Source organism: Euprymna scolopes, chromosome 12 (assembly GCF_053919585.1).
Source record: "Euprymna scolopes isolate OS-2025 chromosome 12, ASM5391958v1, whole genome shotgun sequence".
Classification (NCBI taxonomy): Eukaryota; Metazoa; Mollusca; class Cephalopoda; order Sepiida; family Sepiolidae; genus Euprymna; species Euprymna scolopes.
In genome coordinates this window covers 7,030,077-7,056,180 of record NC_136493.1, presented here as the reverse complement: position 1 = coordinate 7,056,180, position 26,104 = coordinate 7,030,077, and the positions used below count along the sequence as shown (strand labels likewise).

The 26,104-nt window shown below is 31.6% G+C and overlaps 1 protein-coding gene across 1 annotated transcript in view; it reads left to right on the top strand.

Moving 5' to 3' along the window:
* LOC145291157 (calcitonin gene-related peptide type 1 receptor-like) overlaps positions 1-26,104 on the top strand; it is a 451,435-nt gene that overhangs the window by 321,122 nt on the left and 104,209 nt on the right. The window contains exon 6 of the mRNA XM_080136685.1: positions 15,487-15,640. Coding sequence (XP_079992811.1) covers positions 15,487-15,640 — 154 coding nt within the window. The remainder of the gene's footprint in view (positions 1-15,486; positions 15,641-26,104) is intronic.

The following is a 26,104-nucleotide window of genomic DNA, read 5'->3' as shown; positions in this document are numbered from 1 at the left end:
TTTGACTTAATATTTTATCGTTTTGTTCGAGCAAGTGAGACACATCCTATTGAATGCCAGACATTCACCTACTATCTCATATGTTTCAACCGAAAGATCTTTTTTAAGATTCTAACCGTCCCTTTGTGCATTTGTTTGAATCTCTCTTAAACTTGGTTATCCGGGTATATTTTCCATATCGTTTAAAAAATTTTTTCATGCGTTTAGATGCCTTAATAATCACTGGAATGATGTAGATCTTCCTAAGATTCCAATTTCTTTTCATATCGTACATAAGACCTTGTTATTTCTTTATCTTTTTCCTCTCAGATTTGTTTAACCCTTCTACTAAGGTTGCTTCTTTCTCCTTCTTGTCCCATATCACTACGTCAGGTTTAATAGCTCCGTTTCATAGGTACGTAGCTATACACATTGCAAAGTCATAGTGGATGGTGTTCTTTCTGGTATATGTTCCCAGAACTTGCTGCTGCATTTTATATTCAACTTCTTACAGATCGTCCAGTGGGTTTATTTATACATTTCATTGTGCAGTATTTTATAGTCGCCGTCCCCCATCAAAATCTTACAACTAGATATCAAGTGGCTCACACTCTCTAATTATGTGTAGCAGAACCTGCATTTGTTGTCATTGCTGAGACCACTCGTCTTTTTAAAAGTATTGATCACCAAACCTTCATCTTCGGCAGCCATTTTAATCCTCTCTTGATCATAATGGAGCGATTCTCTTTTCAACCAGTCTACAAAAACTTACTCATCTAGATTCACCCAAAAAAATATTTGGTACAATGAAGTGATTCTGGAATATTATGAAATTGTTGCTTGAAATAAAGCATGTGAAAGAAGGCACGGAAGATTGAGATACAAGAATAATCTATCTGGTCGAGCCCTTTGCCCAATCCAATGTCTCTCTCTCTCTCTCTCTCTCTATCTCTCTCTCTCTCTTTCCAGATTTACCTTTCTTCTATTAGCTACCTCATATCTTGACGATCACAGTTGGCGCCATGTGCAATTTGCTGGGTGTACATGTTTGATATTAGTGTGCATGTTTTTTGTGAGTGGTGTGTGTATGAAGTTTCTACATGGGTTCAATTTGTTGTGTATATATGTGCTTTTCATGTTTAGTTGGTCGTGTGAGTAACTCTTGCAACTTCTGATAACCTTTCACCCCCAAAACATAGGGGGGTATTGTGCGAATATATTGTGTTAAAAAAAAATAAAAGAAGAAAAAACGTTGTGTTTGAGTTTTCATATTACACGCAAAATTTCAGGAGTAAATAATTCATGAATCTAATGCGAACGAGTGGACTTTTATCTATACATAACAATATTTGAATGCAATACGATCTTACTCATATTTCTGAGTTTTCGTATTTAGGTTCAATAGTGAGCATGTTCATGAAGTATAGATATTGTCCAAAAAATATTAATAACAATAAAATAAACTTAAATTCAATCAGATTAATTTGCCTTTCAAATATATATGATAACGGAAAATATACAAAACTAAATGTGATAGAACATACCCTCTGCTAACACATTAAACTAAACAATTAAATGAGCTTGGTTAAGCGAGGGATAGACGTATGTAACGAAATTTACTGCCGATATGTATGCTTTGAAAGTGTAAATTCATTTTTATTAAGCTTAACTAATGTAACAATTAATTTTTTTATATTAAAACCTAGCGGGGGTACCCGGCGTTGCCCTTTTTTTGGGGGGGGGGGTGTAAGGGGGTGTGAAGTAAAGAATAGCCCTGTTTAAATATAGAAATAAATTTCTTTAAACAAAAGACCAAAAAAAAAAAAAACAGCGAACAAACGTAAAAACTTCTTTCAAAGCGAAATCGGAAAAACAGAAAGCATAAATCAGGGAAAAAATGATGGACGTGTTCGGAAAAACAAAAACAAACAAAAAACACAGCGAACAGCGAAAAAAATGACATAAATAACATTTCGATTCGGTTAACTCCATAGTGCGTTTCACCCAGTCCATTCCAGTCTTTTTAATCAACTACAAAACGAAATGAAGCGAAAAAAAATGGTGTAAATAACCCTTCGATTCGGTTAACTTTATGGTGCGTTTCACCCAGTCCATCCCTATGTTTTTAATTGACTACAAAACGAAATAAAGCTAAAAAAAATGTCATAATAACCCTTCGATTCGATTAACTCCATGGTGCGTTTCACCCAGTAGAATTAAAATTCCATTCCAGTTTTTTAAGCAACTATGAAGTAAAGAAAACCCAAACCGGGGTTCCTTCGTAACTGTCTCTTGTGGACGATCCCGCAACGTTGTTTAGTGCTAGCGGCCGAAGGAGGAATTTGTTAGAGAGAACAGATTTTACCACTGCCATTGATCTTAACCGATTTTGGCCGTGAACTCTTAGCAGATAGAATATAGGAATCTACGATTATCGAGGAAGTGGATACGTAATAGGCCTATAACGCACCTAAATATCGTCTACAGTTTGTGCGTATTATATTTGCGTGAAATGTCTTGATTTTTAATCCTATTAAGGTCCAAATCAGAGGGGGAAATGAGTTCATTTTATATATATATATATATATATATATATATATATATATATATATATATATATATATATACATTAAAAGTATATATTTCTGTATAATTAAACGTTAATATATATAATATATATACGTTCAATTATATATATATATATATATATATATATATATATATATGTGTGTGTGTGTGTGTGTGTGTGTAGGTTTATGTAAATTACTCTGTTTTATATAGTTTCTATTCTTCACGCATACCAATTTTTATAAAGTTTAGGCTCGATGTTTGTTGTGCTATAACAACTTACACGAATAAATAACAATTTCGATAGATTTTTTTCATTTTATCAATCATTTATTCAAAACAAAACCTTCGGCAGAATTACATATCCGTTTTGTTTATGTAAGAACAACCGATATTTGTATATCAATTCTGAATATTTCCTCCGTAAAAAAACGCCCTCCCCAAAAAGAAGAATGGAACAAATAATATCCAAAAGAAAAAAAAAAGAACTCGCATCGAATCTTATATTAATGTTTTTATTTGCCCCTAAACCAGATGTTTCTTTATTATATATATATATATATATATATATATATATATATATATATATATATATATATATATTTATATATATATATATATATATATATATATATATATATATATATATATATATATATATATATATATATACCGCTAATTGAGTAAAATAGAATATTACATTATAGGGAAAAACCAATGTTTCTCACTCAAATTTGTTGAAAATTATGACCCGAAGTACATGTATCGGAATGTCGTTAAAAATAAAATAACAAAAATTAACAAGACGTTTGCGACATTCTCTTTTCACACATGCTCACATATACATACACACATTGTCTCACATATACATACACACATGGTCTCACATATAGAAACTCTACAAAATCAGTGCAATGGAATATTCGTTTCTATTAACACTAATATTTCTGATTCGAATTTGTTTGTAATGTCATGGTTTACGGTTAACTGTGGATGATAGCATTAAGTGTAAATAATATAACATTTGTATCCGATAATTTAAATTTGTTCTACCAGATAAGGCTGTCTGAAGATATCGGCTTCCTGACTTTAATGCACCAAACATTCATGTTTTTGTTCTCTTCTCTTTTTTTGCCAAACTCGACCATGCTCTGCAAAGTCAAAAACGGAGAGAATTTTTCTGTACAAATATATATATATATATATATAGAGAGAGAGAGAGAGAGTGAGAGAGGGAGACAGAGAGAGAGAGACAGAGAGAAATAAAAAGGAACAAATCGTATTATGTGTTCATCAACGTTTCGTCTTTATTTCATCATATATATATATATATATATATATATATATATACATATATATTTATATATATATATATATATATATATATATATATATATGTATGTATATTTATTTTATATTATATAATAGTATAAATGTAGAAAATAATAATTTCTACATATTTGAACAGGAACATTGTCCTCTCATGACACTCGGCCGGAATTCAATAGAAAATGGTTGGAACATAATTGGTTAAAAAGCAGAAAAAAGCAGCGCTGAAAAACAGATCAACTATTGTAGTTTTTTCAACTCTTTTATACTTATTTATTTGGATTCAAATTTTTTATTTTTATGTTTAATGTTAATTTAAAATTTAATTAAAATTTATCTTTCGTTTTCCCTCTCGAAGTTTCGTTCCCCGAAACTTTAAATTTATAAATAAAGAAAAGCATGTCGGAAACATTGTTCACTTGATTTTTTTATCAAGTGTATAAAAATATATGTAATTTGTATACACACGCGCGCACGTATGCACACACACATACACACACACAAACACACACACACACACACACACACACACACATATATATATATATATATATATATATATATATATATATATATGGGGGTATGTATGTATCTTCTAATGTGCACATATATTTATAAAATTAGACAAATAAATTGATATACATACTTCGAGAAATATATACATTTTATAACTTGCTTTTTCATTGTTTTTATTCATAGCTTGCTTTTTTAGCCCGTTGACAGTATATTTTCGTCAGTAATAGATGTACATTTGCATAGATTAGATGGTTAAACAGAGTATTCGAATTACAATTAGAAAAGACATGTCATTCCGAAATTAGGGCTGACACAAGCAATAATAGCGTTTAATTAGTTGTTAGATTAAATCGTCAGAGGCTGTGTGAAATAAAGTTTACTATAAGTGGACTCTTTACTATGTACGAAGTGTTCTCCTGTAATAACGCACTGGTCGGTGGCAACGTAAATACATCATTAAATTACTTAGACTTATTAATTTAAATTACTTACATTAATTAATTTAAATTACATTAATTAATTTTAATTACTGTCATTAATTAATTTAAATTACTTACATTAATTAATTAATTTAAATTACTTACATTAATTAATTTAAATTACATTAATTAATTAAAATTACATTAATTAATTTAAATTACATTAATTAATCAAAATTACTTACATTAATTAATTCATTTAAATTACTTACATTAATTAATTTAAATTACATTAATTAATTTAAATTACTTGAAAAATTCAGGAACATTGGAGAAAAATATCATATGATTGATAAAGTATAAACTCGTAAGTGAATAGCTCTCCATATGATATGCTTTTAGTCTACTATTTCGGACATAGGGTGCTCATTTAAAATCGATTTGCCAATTGTGATTCCAACACCTGAAACGATGCCGCCAAGACTGACATATTATAACAGGACACTGATTTCGAATCCACTGCCAGCATTTTACATCGAAAACAGCAACGTTCAATATACACGAAAAGACATCAAAATTAATATGTTGATCATCTACGATAATGCAATTTTTGGGGATAGGGCATCCTACCAGATGTGAGATGCCATTCGCCCACTATTTGCCAAATGAGAGAAATTGTTCAGATATTCACCCTCAAGTCCAATTGTTCGTATCTCTTTTGTACTTTGTTCACCGGGTATATTTGCTAGGTATTTTTTTTCTTTATCAGTGTGATTACTCCAATAATTACTAGAATTATAGAGATCTTCCTAAGATTCCAATTTCTTTTTTCGTGTCTTATATAAGACCTTAGTATTTCGTAATTTTCCCTTCTCAGATCTATATACGCCAGCAATATTAGGGGTACTAACTTCTACTGAGGTTGTCTTTTTTTCTTCTCTTTCTTGACCCATATAACTATGTCAGGTTTAATAGCTCTACTTTCTACGTATTTATTTATTACCACGGATTTTGGAAATATTTTATACATAAAATGATCGATACTGCTAAGATATACTAGATAATTTTCTGATCTCATACCTTGGGGAAAATTTCAGGGCATAACCTTGTTTTATTTCATACAGCGAAATCTAAGTTGAAGAATGGTCGATAGAGGAGAGAATAACTTTTCAAAATCGGACGACGAATAGATGATGCGAATGTAACGAAAACTTGATGGATAATTCCCAAGAGAATATTGCGAAACTACTAACCATCAAATGGCGAAGAATTAGAACAAACAATCACTGAAACGTGAGCATAGATGTCTCCGATGACTTACCGTGATTTAACCGATTCGTTATCTAAACAAATGAAAGAAAAGGCAACAACATATGACAATTGCTGTTATAAATGTTCTTTGAAAATGTGTTGGAATTCCAAATGGTTTACACGTGAAATGCCAGCAGATTATCTCCATTTATATAAAGTTAGGTGTGTGTATATGTTTACTTATACGTACATGATTCTGTCCTAAACTATCGAATTTGGAACACAGCCGCTGGGTTGGTTGGTTGGTTGTTTTTGTTTTACGACATATCAACTCTTTTCAGGTTATTTAATGTCGAATCCAAAGATTTTGAAGAAAGGTTTTTTTTTTAATAGAATAGTTGTTGTTTTCAAGTCAGTTTCTATTTAACCCATAGTTAGGACCCTAACAGGTACTACCACTCCGGATCAGAGTGGACCTGGGAGCAATTGTAATTAAAGGGTGGCTCCACATTCCACAAAGCCCGCAAGCTGGGGCCTCACCACTCGATATAGTTTAAGATCATATCCAGGACTCACAGCCTATATAGTAGACTATATTTAGTTATATTTACTTTTATACAAAGTAAAAGCGGTAGAATCTTTTCATTAAAATTCAGATATTTCTGATTTATGTGAAATTTTAACAATCACTGGTGAACACATTTTTTGGTTGCCAAAGTTTCGAAGCTTATTTACACTAATTTAGTGGTGTTGGTTCCGAAAATCATATTAATTTGTTTTCATTGGTTGAGATATTTGCTATTTTATACCCTTCTTTACCTTTAAGTAGATGTTCTGCCTCCTTGTTTTGAACCAATTATCTCCCTTTAAGTTATTATTCTCTAAAAAGTGACGTTCTTCCTAATTTCCTCTTCCGGTTGGTGTTTATTTCCATTTTGCAACCACTGGCGACGCAGCACAACCCTGTTTTCTTTATCCGCTCCCATCTCCAGCATCAATGCTATGTTTTACTCATTTCTTCTTCTGGACAATGTGTTTGTTTACTTTGTAATGCAACGCGACATTTCATGTTCAATTTCTTTACGAACTTATTCAGTTTTTCGATTTCTTTAACTCCTTCATTTTCCTACCCTCGTTTGTTGCTATTGTTTTTACTTTCTCATACCCGTCATTTTTTTCTCTTTCAGTTTTTACTTTTTCTCTTTAAATAAATGTACCTGTAGATGATGTACTAGTTTTCAGAGTCGTTATTTTTTTTAGAAAAGTTTATCTGACTGTAAAGCATAAGCGTGTGCGTAACGACAGTACATTAGTTTCTATATATATTCAAGCTTCATAATTACAATTGTAGGTCATTATTGTGATGTGTGTTAACTAATTATGATATCACAAACCTTAAAATAAAAATAAAATTTACTATATGTACAGTACAATCACGTTGACACACCGGTTCTCACCAGATCGCCGAAGTTAAGCAACGTTGAGCCTGCCCAGTACTAGATGGATGACCATTTGGGAAGGCTACGTGTATCTCTATCAGTAAAACAGATCAAATCACGTTCACGTAAGCTAAACCCTTGTTTACTTAATTAACAAAATTACTACTTAGTTTAAAATTCCTAAATCGACTTTGTTTTCTTAATTTTGGAATTAAATTCCTGCCTCAGTATTTTACGCTGTAAATTAATATTTTCAAAAATCAAATTGTTTTATTTTTTTAATAATACTAATCGACCAGGTTACTCGTTATCTAATCTAGGCGTTATGTAAGTTTCCGCCTAGCATCGACACTACCAAAGTGATACAGATCTTTAGACACGGTGAAGCGTAAAATGATTGACACAGGAAACTATAATTCAATAACTTGAGTGTTATTTCTTCCGTCCGTCACACCAATTATTTCCTGGGTAAGGTTAACAATTTTGTTCAAACTTCCAACGTCCAAACTTCTGTATACGTAACTCATCTTCTCTCAACTCCAAACGAACTTCTGCTAATTCAACTTATTTCTTCGAAATCCAACTTCAAAATGAACGTCCCTCTAAAAAATCAACCCTCTTTTATCTCCAACCAGGAGCATCTCATTTGCATATCGGGTGATCACATTGCAGGCATATAAAGAGATAAGGCACCCATTTTTGTTTCTTCTTCAAGCATTTCATTCCACGACCGACCCGTTGAATTATGCATACGTGCTAGTTAGGTAAGTCGCACGTTTCCCTACAGAAACAACGTCATCGAAACGCATTTAGTATCGAGTTACGCAACATCGTTTGGCATTAAATTACAAAAAAAAACAAGGTCCTGGATATGACCTTAAACTATATCGAGTGGTGAGACTCCAGCTTGTGGGCTTTGGGGAGTGTAGAGCCACCCTTTAATAGCAATTGCTCCCAGGTCCACTCTGACCAAAAAATGTTCTTCAAAATCTTTGGATTCGGCATTAAATAACCCGAATGGGTTGATATGCCGCAAAACAAAAACAACCAACCAACCAACCAACCAACCAACCAACCAACCAACCAACCAACCAATCAACCAACCGACAAAATAGCAATGCAGGCGATGAAAAATTTATTTCTTATTATAGAGTTCCTAAATTGTTGTGGACCAGTAAGGGCTCGGAATAAAGACACAAGTAGACATTTAGTGTAAACAGAACATATCGAACAGAAAGGCAAATACAACAAATGAAGGTAGTGTGTATACGTCTGTCCGACTGCCAAGTGTACATGACTTTTACATAAAGCCGAGAGATATATTCTCCCGGTCCTTATAGAAAGTGGACAAGCCCATTGTTATCCGCAAGGTTGATAAAAGAACACTTCCGCCCGAATTAATCAGAAGGGATTGCAAATTACATTGTTGTAACAACAAACTCATGCATTCACGACCTGAAAGTTTCATCTCTCTGTAGAAGATATTGACAGTGTAAGACTCTAGGAAAGCAACCCCTGCCATGGACGTGCGTCAGAAATAGAGATGTGTCATTGATTTGGTTCATGCTGAAAAAAATTGAACCCATCAACATTTAGCGGCGCCTGTTGAACGTTTATAAAGTGTATGCAGTTGATGTCAGCACGGTCAGGAGTTCGTCGATTTTGGAGTTTCGACAGAGATGTGACAAAGCATGCCTTGGGTGCCCAAGCATATCCACTATCCCATCGCTGGCAAAAGTGCATTGAGAATGGTAGTGAATATGTAGGGAAATAAATTCTGGAGAACAAAATGTCGCTCGTGTAAATGGTAATAGCTCTTTAACTTTTGTTTTATTTTGTTTGTTTTGTTTGTTCAAAAATAGGATGTATTACATTTGGAACGACTTTCGTGTTATTATTATTATTAGTAGTAGTAGTAGTAGTAATAGTAGTAGCAGTAGTAGCAGTAGTAGTAGTGTCAGTAATAGAAGTAGTAATAGAAGAAGCACCAGTAATAGCAGTATTGACAATATCTTTCAAAAATCGGTTACTTACTGTGAGTGTCCTCCAAAACCTCTAACAATCTCAGACCGAAGTTTTTAGAAATTATTATTTGATCCAAGTGAAGTATATTTTCATAGTAGTGCGGTTCTTTTTTGGTATCTTAACTTCCTACAAGTGACTTTCGACTTCTTTTATGATGAATCCAAGTACTACGATTAAAATTGGGATCATCTTTGCCATTTTATCTCAACCAAACTAGTTCTAATTTTATTTCTTTATTTTTTGACCAAGCACCTTTTACACATTTTACAGGTGGATGCAAATGTGTGATGATTCACAGACGATGCCCTGATGATGTCCAGGGCCAGCTCCTTAATTGTAACCCCCCAAAGATTCAATATAATTCCTAGTAGTGAGAAATATTAGAAGAAGAGGAAGTAGTTTGAATATGATTACAAACTCGAACAACTTGGTTTCCCAGGAAACCGTTCCGTCTCCAATCCTTGCGTGACACTAAGATTGTGACCACCAGAATTGCAACATTGGCAATTTTGAACACATTAGACTCTTAGTCAACGACAATGGCATCCAGTCGGTCTATTGAAATGTCTTACATAGAAAAGAACGCAGTGTATTAGTAATTTCGTTTTCAATATCCCCCTACGCGTGGCTTATGACGATGCCATTTTGCGTGTACCTCAACGTCAACCTTCAAGTACAGGCGTCGTGGAGCTGAAAGCAATCTTTATCTTGACGTCTTACTGGGACACCATATATGCGTCCACGATATGGAATATATGCTACACCTGGTTATAGTGGTTAATATTATTATTGTTGTTGTTGTTGCTGTTGTTGTTGTTAATAATAATAATAATAATAATAATAATAATAATAATAGTAATAATAATGTTCTGAAAGAGAAATCTTTGATAATGGCTTGTGTTACTACTCCTAGTGAGTAAACAATATTTTTATTTATTACGTGTTTCTCGCCTGAAGACATATTCTCTGGTTATGGACTTATAGAAAAATTATTAAAATATATTCAGGTTTTTCTAATAACAGTTTCTCTGTTATTGTTAGCGCCACCATTATCTTTGAAAACCCTCGATATTTGAAGCTCCTGATGTAGAGCCGAGATTGAGGGGAAAGTCCTCTAGGAATAAATCCCATCTCTTTTCAGACAATAATTTTTAAACGAAATCAGAATAACTAGTTTTTACATACGCCATTATTGAAGTTCTCTCTGTCCACAGTCTGTGGTGTTCTCTGGAGTTTGAGCAAAAACAAGTCTCCCTAAGTTTTCAATACTCTCCACCTCTTTGTATGTTAATTTCTGTTATGTATTGTCCATCAGCTGTCAGTTCCAGACTCCATGTTCCCATTATATTTTCAATCACGTCAATGATCTTGCTTGGTATTTTATACATTTTTATGCATTCTATTAACCATGCTTGGAGGATCCTATCGTACGCTTTTTTGTAGTCGATCCATGCCATGGCTAATTTCCTTTCTCCGTGTCCTTCTGTAGCAGTGTGGTCTTACTTTTGTAAATGAATTTGCATTAACGCAACAGCCGTTTGCCATTTGATTTCTCGCTGACAACGACGATAGGTCCGCACTGAAATTTTATTAGCAATAACCATCCCCCAGGTCCCAGTTCTCTTCGGACTCATCCGGTGCTAGTTTGGTAAATACTTTCCTCGGTCTTTCCATCCTCCTCGACTCTTCGCAACTATTTGGTGTAGTGCCATTGAATGCTGACATACCAAATTATTATTATTATTATTATTATTATTATTATTATTAATAATAATAATAATAATAATAATAATAATAATAATAATAATAATAATAATAATAATGATATTCACTAGGAATTTTTACGCAGACTATCGTCAAAAAATTCTCTTTGAGAACAATCTGTGGCGTTCCCTGGAGTCTGAGTGACAATAAGTCCATCCAGATTTTCAGTACTCACCACCTCTTTCGATAACTTTTGCAAATTAGTTTGCGCTATCACAATAGCAGTTTACCATAAATTTTCACTGGAATTTGGATGGCAATAAACCGCCTCAAGTTCCCAATCCTCTTTGCTCTTATCCAGCAGAGGTCTGGTCAGCGCTTTCCATCCTCCTTGGCGCTTCTCAGCTATTTGGTATTAGACTTTGAGGGGGTATCGGTGATGGGGCAATGGGAGGGGATGAATGAGGGGATGGAGAACTTGTAGATGTGCAGCTTCAGTGTTCTTGATTCTCTGTAACGCTTCTTCATGTTTTGCCTCTGCAGTATTTTGTCTAGCTCACGCATGTGGTTCATGTGTATAAATCCCCGCATTCAAGGGTTTTCCTTAATATTTTAGCTGTTTTCATTATCGTTATTCCTTGTATCTTTCCAGCCATTCCTCTGATCCCAATTTCTGCCATTCTATTTTTCAAAATTTTTTTTGGAATTGTTCCTAGTTCTCCTACTATTATAGGTATTATTTTGATTTTCTTCATCATCCAAATCCCGTTTAGCTCTCTGGCTAGCTGTGTCTTTGCTCCGTTCCTCCCTTGGTCAGCTGAGACAGCAAAATCTTCAATTTTACAGGACTTTTCTTTCTTATTAATTATTACGACATCGTGTCATCTATTCTCTTTTCAAGTACTGTTGCCGGCTTGTGCTTGTACCATTTGTCTGTGCATTCGAGATGCAGTTGTTTGCATGATTTACATTGTACTACCCTTCCCACTTGGTCGTGCCTGTTTTTTGTATTCCTTTCCGGCTAGTTTACTGCATTCACTTACTATATGGTTTATCGTTTCGTCTCTTTGTTCACAGAGTCTACATTTGCTGTTTTCTTGTGTTTTGTCGATGTTTGCTTTGATATGGTTGGTTCTTATCGAGTTATCTTGTGCTGCAGTTATTAGAGATTCAGTTTCTCATTTTATATGTCCTTTTCGCATCCATGTCCAGGTGTTTTCGTCATTCTCATCTTTTGTCATTCTTATGAATCTTCCGTGGAGTTGTTTCTCTTCTCATTTTTCTTTTCTCGTTTTGTCATTTGTCTCTCTGTGTTCTGCTTTTATGTTGATTTTTTTCCATGTCTCTTGCTGCCATAATTATCCTTTCAGTGTTTTGCATTATGTATTTTTCTAGTTCTTTTTCTTTTTTGTGTGTGTCATCAATACAGGCTTCTATGCAAACCAGTTCTCTCCCGCCGTCTTTTCTTTTCAAGTAGAGTCGGTCAATATCGTCCTTTGGGTGTAGTTCATTGTACAGTATCATGAGTTTCTTGGTCTTCTCATCGAGCTGTCTCAGTTCTTTTTTTGTCCACCCTATGAACGGTCCAAAGCATCTTACTAGTGATACTGCCCATCTATTTATATCTTTTATTAAGTTTATGCTATATAGTTTCGTTTTCAGGTTTTCTTGTTTTCCGGAGATATTTCTTTCTAATTCTCTCTTTCATTTCTGTTGTTTTGGTGGTGTCTGTTTCCAGAATTCTCAAGTATTTATAGTCGTCTTGTTCCCCTAATGCCCTCAGTTCCATGCCTTCTCTCGTCTCCAGTTTTCCCTTTTTTATGAATAGTAGTGCGCACTTTTCCATTCCAAACTCCATTTGGATGTCCTGGCTGAAGATATTGGTAGTGTTAATTAGTGTCTCTAGTTCCTGTTCGGTCCTTGCAAAAAGTTTCAGATCGTCCATGTACATCAGGTGGTTCATTTTTTCCTTTCTATTAGAAAAATTGTAACTGGCTTGCCACCTTCTCAGAATACTGTTCGGGGGCATCATAGCTATGATGAACAGCGATGGTGATAGTGAATCTCCTTGGAAGATGCCTCTTTGTATGTTAATTTCTGTTATGTATTGTCCATCAGCTGTCAGTTCCAGACTCCATGTTCCCATTATATTTTCAATCACGTCAATGATCTTGCTTGGTATTTTATACATTTTTATGCATTCTATTAACCATGCTTGGAGGATCCTATCGTACGCTTTTTTGTAGTCGATCCATGCCATGGCTAATTTCTTTCTTCTTCTTTTTACCTCCTTTACGATCTTTTGATCTATATATAGCAGACCATGTATTCCTTTTTTTTTCCTTTTTGGCATCCTTTCTGTTCCTCGTGAAGGAGTCCACGATTATTCAAGGAGTGGTAGATTTGTTCTCTCAGTTGTGCTGTCAGTAATTTCCACATAGTGGGTAAGCGTGTGATAGTCCTATAGTTGCTGGGGATGGTTCCTTTCTCCGTGTCCTTCTGTAGCAGTGTGGTCTTACTTTTTATCATCCAACCTGGCACGCTTGCTTCCTGTATACATCTTCTCAGATTTTGAGCTAGCCTTTCGTGTAATGTTGTGAATTTTTTTGAACCAGTATTCATGTATCCCGTCGTGCCCTGGTGCTCTCCAGTTTGCCATTTTTCCTATAGTTTTCTTTAGGGTTTCCTTGCTTATTTCATTCGCTGTTCCTTCTTCTATTTGTTGTTACTCTTCTTTCATGTCTTTCAGCCATTCGGCATTTCTGTTGTAGTCCTGTCGTTCTTCCCACATCTTACTCCAATAGAGTTTTGTAATCGTCGGGTTTGGTCGTTCTGTTTTTTTTTTTTGTTTTTCCTCCGTTCACAACTTTATAAAATTGACTTTCACCGTTCACATTTTTGGAGAATTTATGATTATTGGTTCACAAGGGCTTTCACATAGGTTATCAAGGGTCTTTACTTGCTGCGGTGTTCCCTGGAAGCTGAGTGACAACAAGTCTCCTCAGATTTCCAGTAGTCTCCACCTCTTTCGATATTATCTGCAAATAAATTTGCATTATCGCAACAGCTGCTTGCCATTGATTTCTCGTTGGCAGCGGCTATTGGTCTTCATTGGAATTTGAGTGGCAATAAGCCGCCACAAGACCCCACTTCTCTTCGCATTTATCCAGCGGAGGTCTGGTCAGTGCTCTCTCCTCGATCTTTCTTTCCTCCTTGATTCTAATTCACATTTTGTCTATTGCTGATTTTATACTGATAGGCGGATAATAACAAATGAAGAAAATATGTCTATCTTATTTTCTTAGTCTTCCAGCACATTTCGCAAGATTTTGGCGGTTCCCAACAAGGCAGTCTTTTTAAATACTCCAATATTGCAATGGATTCCAATTTTCTCAATCCATTTACCAAATCATTTTGTTCCACTTCCCAGTGTTTCCATCAAAATAAGCGTGCGTTCTATCCCAGCTATCATCGATGGACCTGAGGTCATCTCGTCAGCATCAGACAAGACCAGACTATTTGCCAAGAACTTTGCAGATAATTCTACCCTATGCGACAATGACCATCAACTCCCTGTATTTCCTCCTATAACAGACAACACGCTATGCAACATACAAATATCCGTGCGTGAGGTCGCCAAGCTAATAAAGAACCTTGATTCCAGTAAAGCAACTGGCCCTGACGGCATTCCATCACAATAAGTACATTTTCTACCTTCAACTTCCATAATCTTTTAATTTCCCTTTTGGTATTTTTTCGGCCTTCTCCTGTTCTTTTTCCTCCACATTCGCATCAGCTGGCACTGCTATGTCAATGATTATTGCCATGTGTTCCTTTATTTTTCCAACGTAACTAAATCTGGTCTCCTTGCTTCAATCATATTATCACATTGGATATTCATATCCAACAATAATTTCATTCAACTATCACTCTCCACTACCCTTTCTGGAACATGCTCGTGCCATCTTTCATTGAATTCCAACCTTCTTTTCTTGCATATATCCCTTTCTCGCAATACTGTCATGTCGTCTCTTATATTTTTTGCTGCTATTATTATTTTTTTTTTAATTATTTTATTATTTTATTTTATTATTATTATTTTATTATTATTATTATTATTATTATTATTATTTCATCATTATTTTTATTATTATTATTATTATTATTATTATTATTAATGTTATTATTATTATTATTAAACCTTAACATAACAATGCTACGTCGGTTTTATTTTTTATCCCTGACTTCCATTTTAGATTTGGTGCAGGATGGTGCACGTGCTAACGCAATACACGACATGCTGCAATTACTTCTGGATGTTTTGCGAGGGTTTTTTCATGCACGTGATCATTGTGGAGACATTTACTATTGGTCGCCATCTGCGAAATCTCTGTTACGTCATCGGATGGGGTTCGTATTATGTACGAGGAAAAAATACGACCTCCTTTTTATCTTGTAATATGTACATTCTGATTTTCGATTTTTCTTACGAATTCAATGAATTATTATTTTATAAATCAACTGTTCGTTCGTTGGATATTTACAGATTAAAAAGTGGCATGGCTTATATCATATGAAAATAAAACTCTTGCTACACATACATTGTATTAAGAGTAAGCAATATATATATATATATATATATATATATATATATATATAATATTCTCCATTAATGAATCAATTTTTTAAAATAAAATTACTAAACCTATGTAATTAAAACTCTAAATGTTCTGAAACTATTACAAAATTCCATTTTTTTCTTCTTCCTTAAACCTGGCTCAAATTCTAAAATATACCCAACATAATTGATTTCCTACGCAAAAAGATTTGATATAGACTAAATTGAACGCATCTGTTACCCAATTAAACTGGACGCATCTTGGCTTTCTCTGCCCACCCCACCACCGCCGTCGTCGCAGAATATTACTGACTTCTTAATCGAGTTCTGACTTTGAGACACATGCAAGTCAACGTCCAATACACAAAAAAACTTTTTTTGACACGCTCAATTATTAATTCCCTCCCTCCGTTTTATATTTTCTTCCTTTTCCCACTCCTCATCTCTTGTTCTGTCTTATATTTATAAATTTTAATTTAATTTATATATGTATCTTTTTTCTTATTTTTTTCTCTTTTCCTTCCCTTACTTCCACTCTCCTGGATTTTAATATCCGTATGTAAAACAATATCTTTCATTTTTATTTTTATTTTAACTTAAATCATTTGATGATATAATATTTATCCCGTCTATTGAAACAACTTGTAATGAATTAAGTTAATACGCTAGAAGTTGAAATAATTTATCAAATATATCTCTTAATATATCTCTTAACATATGTCTTAATAAATCTCTTAATATATCTCTTAATATACACACACACACATATATATATATATATATATATATATATATATATATATATATATATATATATAAATATTGGACCTAACATATAGTAATGATTTAAAAGTAAAAAAATGACTTGTGCACTAGCGAGAAACAAAAATGTTTAGCATACGATTTATTTTTTCATTTGATGTTAATGCCGGAGCTACGAAGACATGTTTGCTGCAAGGCTAAAAATTAAGATAAACCCATAGCTATTACGTTACGCATGCATATTCGTAATGCTGATGTTCGACCTCCACCTGACAAGTTCCATATTTTAATTTTCACTCTGTTGCATTGATTTCCCACGACTAAAACCTAAATATAAAGTTTTGCATTGATTCCGAATACTCTACATATTAAGTTTCATGTCTGTAGATAAAAAACTGACAGAGGGGTTTGGTAGGCAAAAGTTTTTAAACAAATAAATATATATACATACGCATTAATAAATATATGTGGAAAGAGGTTTGTGTTTACTGTAAACTTTTTACTCAAATATTATGCAATTATAAATCATGTAGAATATCTGCATAAATATAATTACACGTAATAGTTAACTAAAGATGATCATCCCATAAGAAAACTAAAAAAAACTAATAGGGAATTAATTAAAATGAATGTTTAAAAGAATATGCCAATTATCTAGATCTTTTGAAGATGAATGCAATTCAACAACCCATATATAACAAAGTTGTATTTTTTTAAAAATAAATAGAAAAAAGGATTTTTAATATGAATATCAATACACACACAAAAAACCCCTCAAAATTTATACACAAAAAAGAAAGAATTGATAGGAGTATATATATATATATATATATATATATATATATATATATATATATATATATATATATATATTTATCAGGCTACCTTTATTATTATAAAGACAATTCTTTATAGATTATTACATTGTACTTACTATAGTAGTGATTGATAAGAAAACCTTTAAAATGTTGCGATTTTAACATGTGAATGTATATTTGCGCATGCGTAGGAATAACACGTTTAGTCGACTTATGCATGTTAAGTTTTTTTGTTTTTTTTACCCCTTAAAGCTATTTTAACCGGCTAAACATTTGTTTCACGGATCCAAATTCCTATATTTGAAGTTTCAAGTCTGTAGACCAAATATTGACAGAGGAATTTTGTAGAGATCGTTCTGCACACCGACAGAAAACAGACAAGATCACTATATATATATATACTAGCATTTCAGCCCAGCGTTGTCCGGGTGTTTAGGTGTGTATATTAAGAATTAAAAAGCGTCAATTTTTTTAACTTTGACCCATATTACCCGTTGACATTTATTGTTTTGGGCTCAAATCAACGAGTTATTAAGTTTTATCCATGTCCGAGGAACCTATATCTAAAATGTCAAGTGTTTAGACCAAAAATTGGCGGAGGAATTTGGTAGAGTTCTCAAAGGTCAAACCGTTTAACTTTGGCCCAAATTTCTGGCCGAACACGGATTACAAATATTTTCCCAAATCTCAGTACCCTGTATATCAAATTTCGAGTCTGTAGATTGAAAATTGACAGAGTTATTGCGTAAGAAAATTGTACACACACAGTCACACAGACACGTTCACTTTTATAGATTAAACAAAAATATATACGTACTAGCCTAGGTGCCTGGCATTTCCCGGGTGTTTGGATGTGTGTGTTGAGCAAAAAAAAAAGTGGTTGAAGGCAGGCCGGCTCGAACCTGTACCGCGAAGGAGAAAAAGAACATGAAAAAAATGTGACGTCTTTGCTGTTTTGCCCATCGCCAAACCGGATGTGATGTCGGCTTAAATTAAAGCAATTCAATCGAAAAAAAGAGGATGGCTTTCGAAAACACCGTCGAAAAAGCGCCCAGTTGAGGGTGAAGTGATTAACGTTTTTAGCCAATTTTTCCGTGTTTGTCGTTCGAAGGGTCGGCTTCACAACGATAGCGATCTCATGAAAATCCCTCGCCTGTCGAAAGTTTTAGGCAGACAAACATGCACACATATATACATACATTTAAACAAACAGGTGGGATTTATATTATGGATTACATTGGACGCAATATATAGTAATGATTTAAAGTTTAAAAAAAAAAAACAAAGACTCGTGCGCCACCACCGAGAATCGAAACCAAAACCTTCAGCTTACGACTTATTTTTGCCCCTGCCGTCAATGACTGGACAATGAAGACATATTTACTGAAAGGCTTAAAATTAAAATCATCAATTCAAATACCTAGATATTTTTAGTCATATTTAGGTTTTGTTGATTTAATAGCTATTAACCTATAAATTATATCACTCTAATATTGGCAACTTGAAATTGAATATTAAAAATTACTGCGAATCTTAAGAATCGCTTTGATACTGCGATGTTATAATGTTCTCTTATGGAGAAAATGTGCATTAGTTAAAATTATAAAATATTTCGTCTTAAATCTGGAAGTAATATTTCTTTATTATTTAGTGACATGCAATATGTTTTCTGTTCTGTATGGCATAAAGTCCTACTTTACAAGATTTCCAGCTACGGTGTAACTGGAAATGTTTTCTCAATTATTAAATCATTTCTCTCTGATAGGCTCATAAGAGTAGTGGTTAATGGGCAGAAATCAGAAGCCCACAGTATTAATGCTGGTGTCCCTCAAGTGTCCATCCTGGGTCCAACTCTCTTCATGATCTACATCAATGATCTCCCAAGACACATAATTAAATCATTCGTTGACATCTATGCTGATGACACGACCATATATGGCAATACATAAAAGGCCGTAAATCACAAAGTTCTCTCTGATTTTCTCTGATCTTCAGCACGTGGTACAATGGGGGAAGATGTGGCTGGTTACTTTTAATGCATCTAATACCAAACTCCTATCCTTACATCATCAACGCTCTGATCCCCAGCTGGCATCAATTGTGATGGATGGCTCTCGTCTGGGTGAGGCCCCGTGTTTTGACAAGCTTCTGGGATTGACCTTTACTCCTGATCTGAAATGGAACACGTACATCAAGTCTGTTGCCAAGGTCGCTGGAAAGATGGTGGTATCCTTCTACCGCTCCAGTAGATCTCACTGCTGATGCAATTCTCTATCTATATAAATGCCAAGTACGTCCAAAGATGGAGTACTGTTGCCATATCTGGGCAGGAGCTGCTAAAAACGGCCTATCCTGCTTTGACAGAATACAAAATAGACTTTGTAGCCTAGTGGAGGATGCCATTTTCTCTTCCCTGCAACCTCTCTCCCACAGAAGGGACGTTGCGAGCCTGTCGTTGTTTTATCGTTATTTTCATGGGAATTGCTCGTCTGAGCTCCAATCTCTGGTCTCCCCTCGCCAATCTTTTACGAAAAATACCCGTCTAGCTGAAACCACTGTCAGTAATTTTCCCCACACTTTATCTGTGCCTAAACCAAAATGTAGATTCCATGAACAAAGCTTCTTTCTTAGAAGTGCACGCCTGTGGAACTCTTTTCCGTTTGCATGTTTCCCACCTGACTACAACTTGGATGTCTTCAAGTCCAACATAAACAAATTCCTGATGAATCCCCCCTTAAGTAAGACACTTTATCAGATCTTCATTACTAGCGATTTATACGATATTATCCCATTGATTACTGTACACGCAATAACCCTTATCCTTGAGTGGCCTTCAGGCCTTGATAAGTGATGATTTCCTTGTAAAAATAAAAAAAATAAACATAATTGTGCTTTTTAGAACATACATTAGAAGTTCCTTTAAGATGTTTTTTAATTATTTTTATTTTTAATTTTAATTGATTTTCAATATATGTTCTAAAAAGCAAAATTATGTATATGCATATTAAAATTATGTATATGCATATTAAAATTATGTATATCCATATTAAAATTATGTATATGCATATTAAAATTATATATATCCATATTAAAATTATGTATATCCATATTAAAATTATGTATATGCATATTAAAATTATGTATATGCATATTAAAATTATGTATATCCATATTAGAATTATGTATATTCATATTAAAATTATGTATATGCATATTAAAATTATGTATATGCATATAAAAATTATGTATATCCATATTAAAATTATGTATATGCATATTAAAATTATGTATATGCATATTAAAATTATGTATATGCATATTAAAATTATGTATATGCATATTAAAATTATGTATATCCATATTAAAATTATGTATATTCATATTAAAATTATGTATATGCATATTAAAATTATGTATATGCATATTAAAATTATGTATATCCATATTAAAATTATGTATATGCATATTAAAATTATGTATATCCATATTAAAATTATGTATATGCATATTAAAATTATGTATATCCATAATAAAATTATGTATATGCATATTAAAATTATGTATATGCATATTAAAATTATGTATATGCATATTAAAATTATGTATATCCATAATAAAATTATGTATATCCATAATACAATTATGTATATCCATATTAAAATTATGTATATGCATATTAAAATTATGTATATGCATATTAAAATTATGTATATGCATATTAAAATTATGTATATCCATAATAAAATTATGTATATCCATATTAAAATTATGTATATGCATATTAAAATTATGTATATGCATAATAAAATTATGTATATCCATAATAAAATTATGTATATGCATATTAAAATTATGTATATGCATATAAAAATTATGTATATCCATAATAAAATTATGTATATCCATAATAAAATTATGTATATCCATATTAAAATTATGTATATCCATATTAAAATTATGTACATGCATATTAAAATTATGTATATGCATATTAAAATTATGTATATGCATATTAAAATTATGTATATCCATATTAAAATTATGTATATGCATATTAAAATTATGTATATGCATATTAAAATTATGTATATGTATATTAAAATTATGTATATCCATAATAAAATTATGTATATCCATAATAAAATTATGTATATGCATATTAAAATTATGTATATCCATAATAAAATTATGTATATCCATATTAAAATTATGTATATGCATATTAAAATTATGTATATCCATATTAAAATTATGTATATCCATAATAAAATTATGTATATCCATATTAAAATTATGTATATCCATATTAAAATTATGTACATGCATATTAAAATTATGTATATGCATATTAAAATTATGTATATGCATATTAAAATTATGTATATCCATATTAAAATTATGTATATGCATATTAAAATTATGTATATGCATATTAAAATTATGTATATGCATATTAAAATTATGTATATCCATAATAAAATTATGTATATCCATAATAAAATTATGTATATCCATAATAAAATTATGTATAGGCATATTAAAATTATGTATATGCATATTAAAATTATGTATATCCATAATAAAATTAAGTATATCCATAATAAAATTATGTATATCCATAATAAAATTATGTATATCCATAATAAAATTATGTATATCCATAAGAAAATTATATATATCCATAAGAAAATTATGTATATCCATAATAAAATTATGTATATGCATATTAAAATTATGTATATGCATATTAAAATTATGTATATCCATAATAAAATTATGTATATCCATAATAAAATTATGTATATCCATATTAAAATTATGTATATCCATAATAAAATTATGTATATGCATATTAAAATTATGTATATCCATAATAAAATTATGTATATCCATAATAAAATTATGTATATCCATATTAAAATTATGTATATGCATATTAAAATTATGTATATGCATATTAAAATTATGTATATCCATATTAAAATTATGTATATCCATAATAAAATTATGTATATGCATATTAAAATTATGTATATCCATAATAAAATTATGTATATCCATAATAAAATTATGTATATCCATAATAAAATTATGTATATCCATAATAAAATTATGTATATGCATATTAAAATTATGTATATGCATATTAAAATTATGTATATGCATATTAAAATTATGTATATCCATAATAAAATTATGTATATCCATATTAAAATTATGTATATCCATAATAAAATTATGTATATGCATATTAAAATTATGTATATTCATATTAAAATTATGTATATGCATATTAAAATTATGTATATCCATAATAAAATTATGTATATCCATAATAAAATTATGTATATGCATATTAAAATGATGTATATCCATAATAAAATTATGTATATGCATATTAAAATTATGTATATGCATATTAAAATTATGTATATGCATATTAAAATTATGTATATCCATAATAAAATTATATATATCCATAATAAAATTATGTATATCCATAATAAAATTATGTATATGCATATTAAAATTATGTATATCCATAATAAATTTATGTATATGCATATTAAAATTATGTATATGCATATTAAAATTATGTATATCCATATTAAAATTATGTATATCCATAATAAAATTATGTATATCCATATTAAAATTATGTATATGCATATTAAAATTATGTATATCCATAATAAAATTAAGTTTATCCATAATAAAATTATGTATATCCATAATAAAATTATGTATATCCATAATAAAATTATGTATATCCATAATAAAATTATGTATATCCATAATAAAATTATGTATATGCATATTAAAATTATGTATATGCATATTAAAATTATGTATATCCATAATAAAATTATGTATATCCATAATAAAATTATGTATATCCATAATAAAATTATGTATATCCATAATAAAATTATGTATATGCATATTAAAATTATGTATATGCATATTAAAATTATGTATATCCATAATAAAATTATGTATATCCATAATAAAATTATGTATATACATATTAAAATTATGTATATGCATATTAAAATTATGTATATGCATATTAAAATTATGTATATGCATATTAAAATTATGTATATCCATATTAAAATTATGTATATCCATAATAAAATTATGTATATGCATATTAAAATTATGTATATCCATAATAAAATTATGTATATCCATAATAAAATTATGTATATCCATAATAAAATTATGTATATCCATAATAAAATTATGTATATGCATATTAAAATTATGTATATGCATATTAAAATTATGTATATCCATAATAAAATTATGTATATCCATAATAAAATTATGTATATGCATATTAAAATTATGTATATGCATATTAAAATTATGTATATGCATATTAAAATTATGTATATCCATATTAAAATTATGTATATCCATAATAAAATTATGTATATCCATATTAAAATTATGTATATCCATAATAAAATTATGTATATGCATATTAAAATTATGTATATGCATATTAAAATTATGTATATGCATATTAAAATTATGTATATGCATATTAAAATTATGTATATCCATAATAAAATTATGTATATGCATATTAAAATTATGTATATCCGTAATAAAATTATGTATATGCATATTAAAATTATGTATATCCATAAAGAAATATTCTTTAAGGACATGAACTTTACATCGAAAATCAATGGATAAAGGAAAGACCTGTAGATGCCGTATATTCCTTGTTCAATAATAAATTTTTGTTTTAATTTTCTATATTTTGCTGCAAAAAAATTAAATATAAAATCTAACATTTTTAACTTCGTTATTTTATTTGGCTGGGTTCCACCCAACAATATTTTGTAAGATTGTGTACCACAAAATTAATTAATCTGTGATTTAATTCATCAATATGTTCGAAGATATATATATATATATATATATATATATATATATATATATATATATATATATATATGAAAATATAAAAATGAATATTTATAATTATAAGCCGTTTCACGATGAATAAAGTTGAATCCCATCTGGAAAGTAACACAAAATGGAAGTAAATGATAACATTGTTTCTGACTTCCGGTTGTTAGAACACGCTCTGACTGATTGTTACGTCATCATTTGGCATTTAAATGTGTTTAATTTCCCTTAATGCCGTGTTAATTGATGCTGACCAAATGATAACGTCCTAAAAATGGAATCAAGGGTCACTTTGTAACTGTTGTAGAGTCCTTCGACCAGCAGTACTTATTTTGTCTGCACTAAGGATTGCAAGAACGTGAAACCCTAGTTTTTGTAGGCATAAAATAATTGTTTATATTTTTTTTTACACAGTGATCACCTCTTATCAAGGCCCGGAAGCCACTCAGGGATAAGGGTTATTGCAAGTACATTACGTTAGTGAGGAGATTTGCTGATATGTTTACTTAAGGGGGCGGTTCACTAGGAATTTGTTAACATTGGACTTGAAGACAACCAATTGTAGTCCGGAGGGAAGCAGGCAGACGGAGCAGAGTTCCACAGGCGTGCAGTTCTAAGAAAGAAGCTTTGTTCATGAAATCTCCGTTTTGATTTAGGCACAGATATAGAGTGGGGGAAATTTTTCACAGTGGATTCAGCTAGACGGGTGTTTTTCGTGAAGGATTGGCGAGGGGGGGCAGAGATTGGAGTTCAGACGAGCATCTGCCATGGAAATAACGATAAAACAAGGACAGGCTCGCAACGTCTCTTCTGTAGGAGAGAAGTTGCAGGGTAGAGAAAAGGGCATCCCCCACTAAGCCACGAAGTCTATTTTGTACTCTGTCAAGGCAGGATAGGCTGTTTTTAGCAGCTCCTGCCCAGATATGGCAACAGTATTCCATCCTTGGACGTACTTGGCTTTTATATAGATAGAGAATTGCATCCGTAGTGAGATATCTTCTGGAGCGGTAGAAGGATCCCACCATCTTTCCAGCGACCTTGGCAACAGACTTGATGTACGTGTTCCATTTCAGATCAGGAGTAAAGGTCAATCCCAGAAGCTTGTCAAAACACGGGGCCTCACCCAGACGAGAGCCATCCATCACAATTGATGCCAGCTGGGGATCAGAGCGTTGATGATGTAAGGATAGGAGTTTGGTTTTGGATGCATTAAAGGTAACCAGCCACATCTTCCCCCACTGAACCACGCGCTCGAGATCAGAGGAGAGAGAATCAGAGAGAACTTTGTCATTTACAGCCTTTGATGTGTTGCCGTAGATGGTCGGGTCATCAGCATAGATGTCAACGAATGATTTAAGTATGTGTTTAGGGAGGTCATTGATGTAGATCATGAAGAGAGTTGGGCCCAGGATTGACCCCTGAGGGACTCCAGCATTTATATTGCAGGCCTCAGATTTTTGTCCATCTACCACTACTCTTATGAGCCTATCGGAGAGAAATGATTTAATGATTGAGAAAACATTTCCAGTTATACCGTAGCTGGAAATCTTGTGAAGTAGACCCTTATGCCATACCTTGTCAAAGGCCTTTGATATGTCGAGAGCAATTGCCCTAGAAAGGAAGCCTTTGTCAAGAGATTCACTAATCCTGTGGGATATAACCGTCTGCACATCTGCGGTAGATCTTGCAGAGCGGAAACCATATTGTGTGTCACTAAGAAGGTTATTCCTGCTGAAGTGGTTGACTATT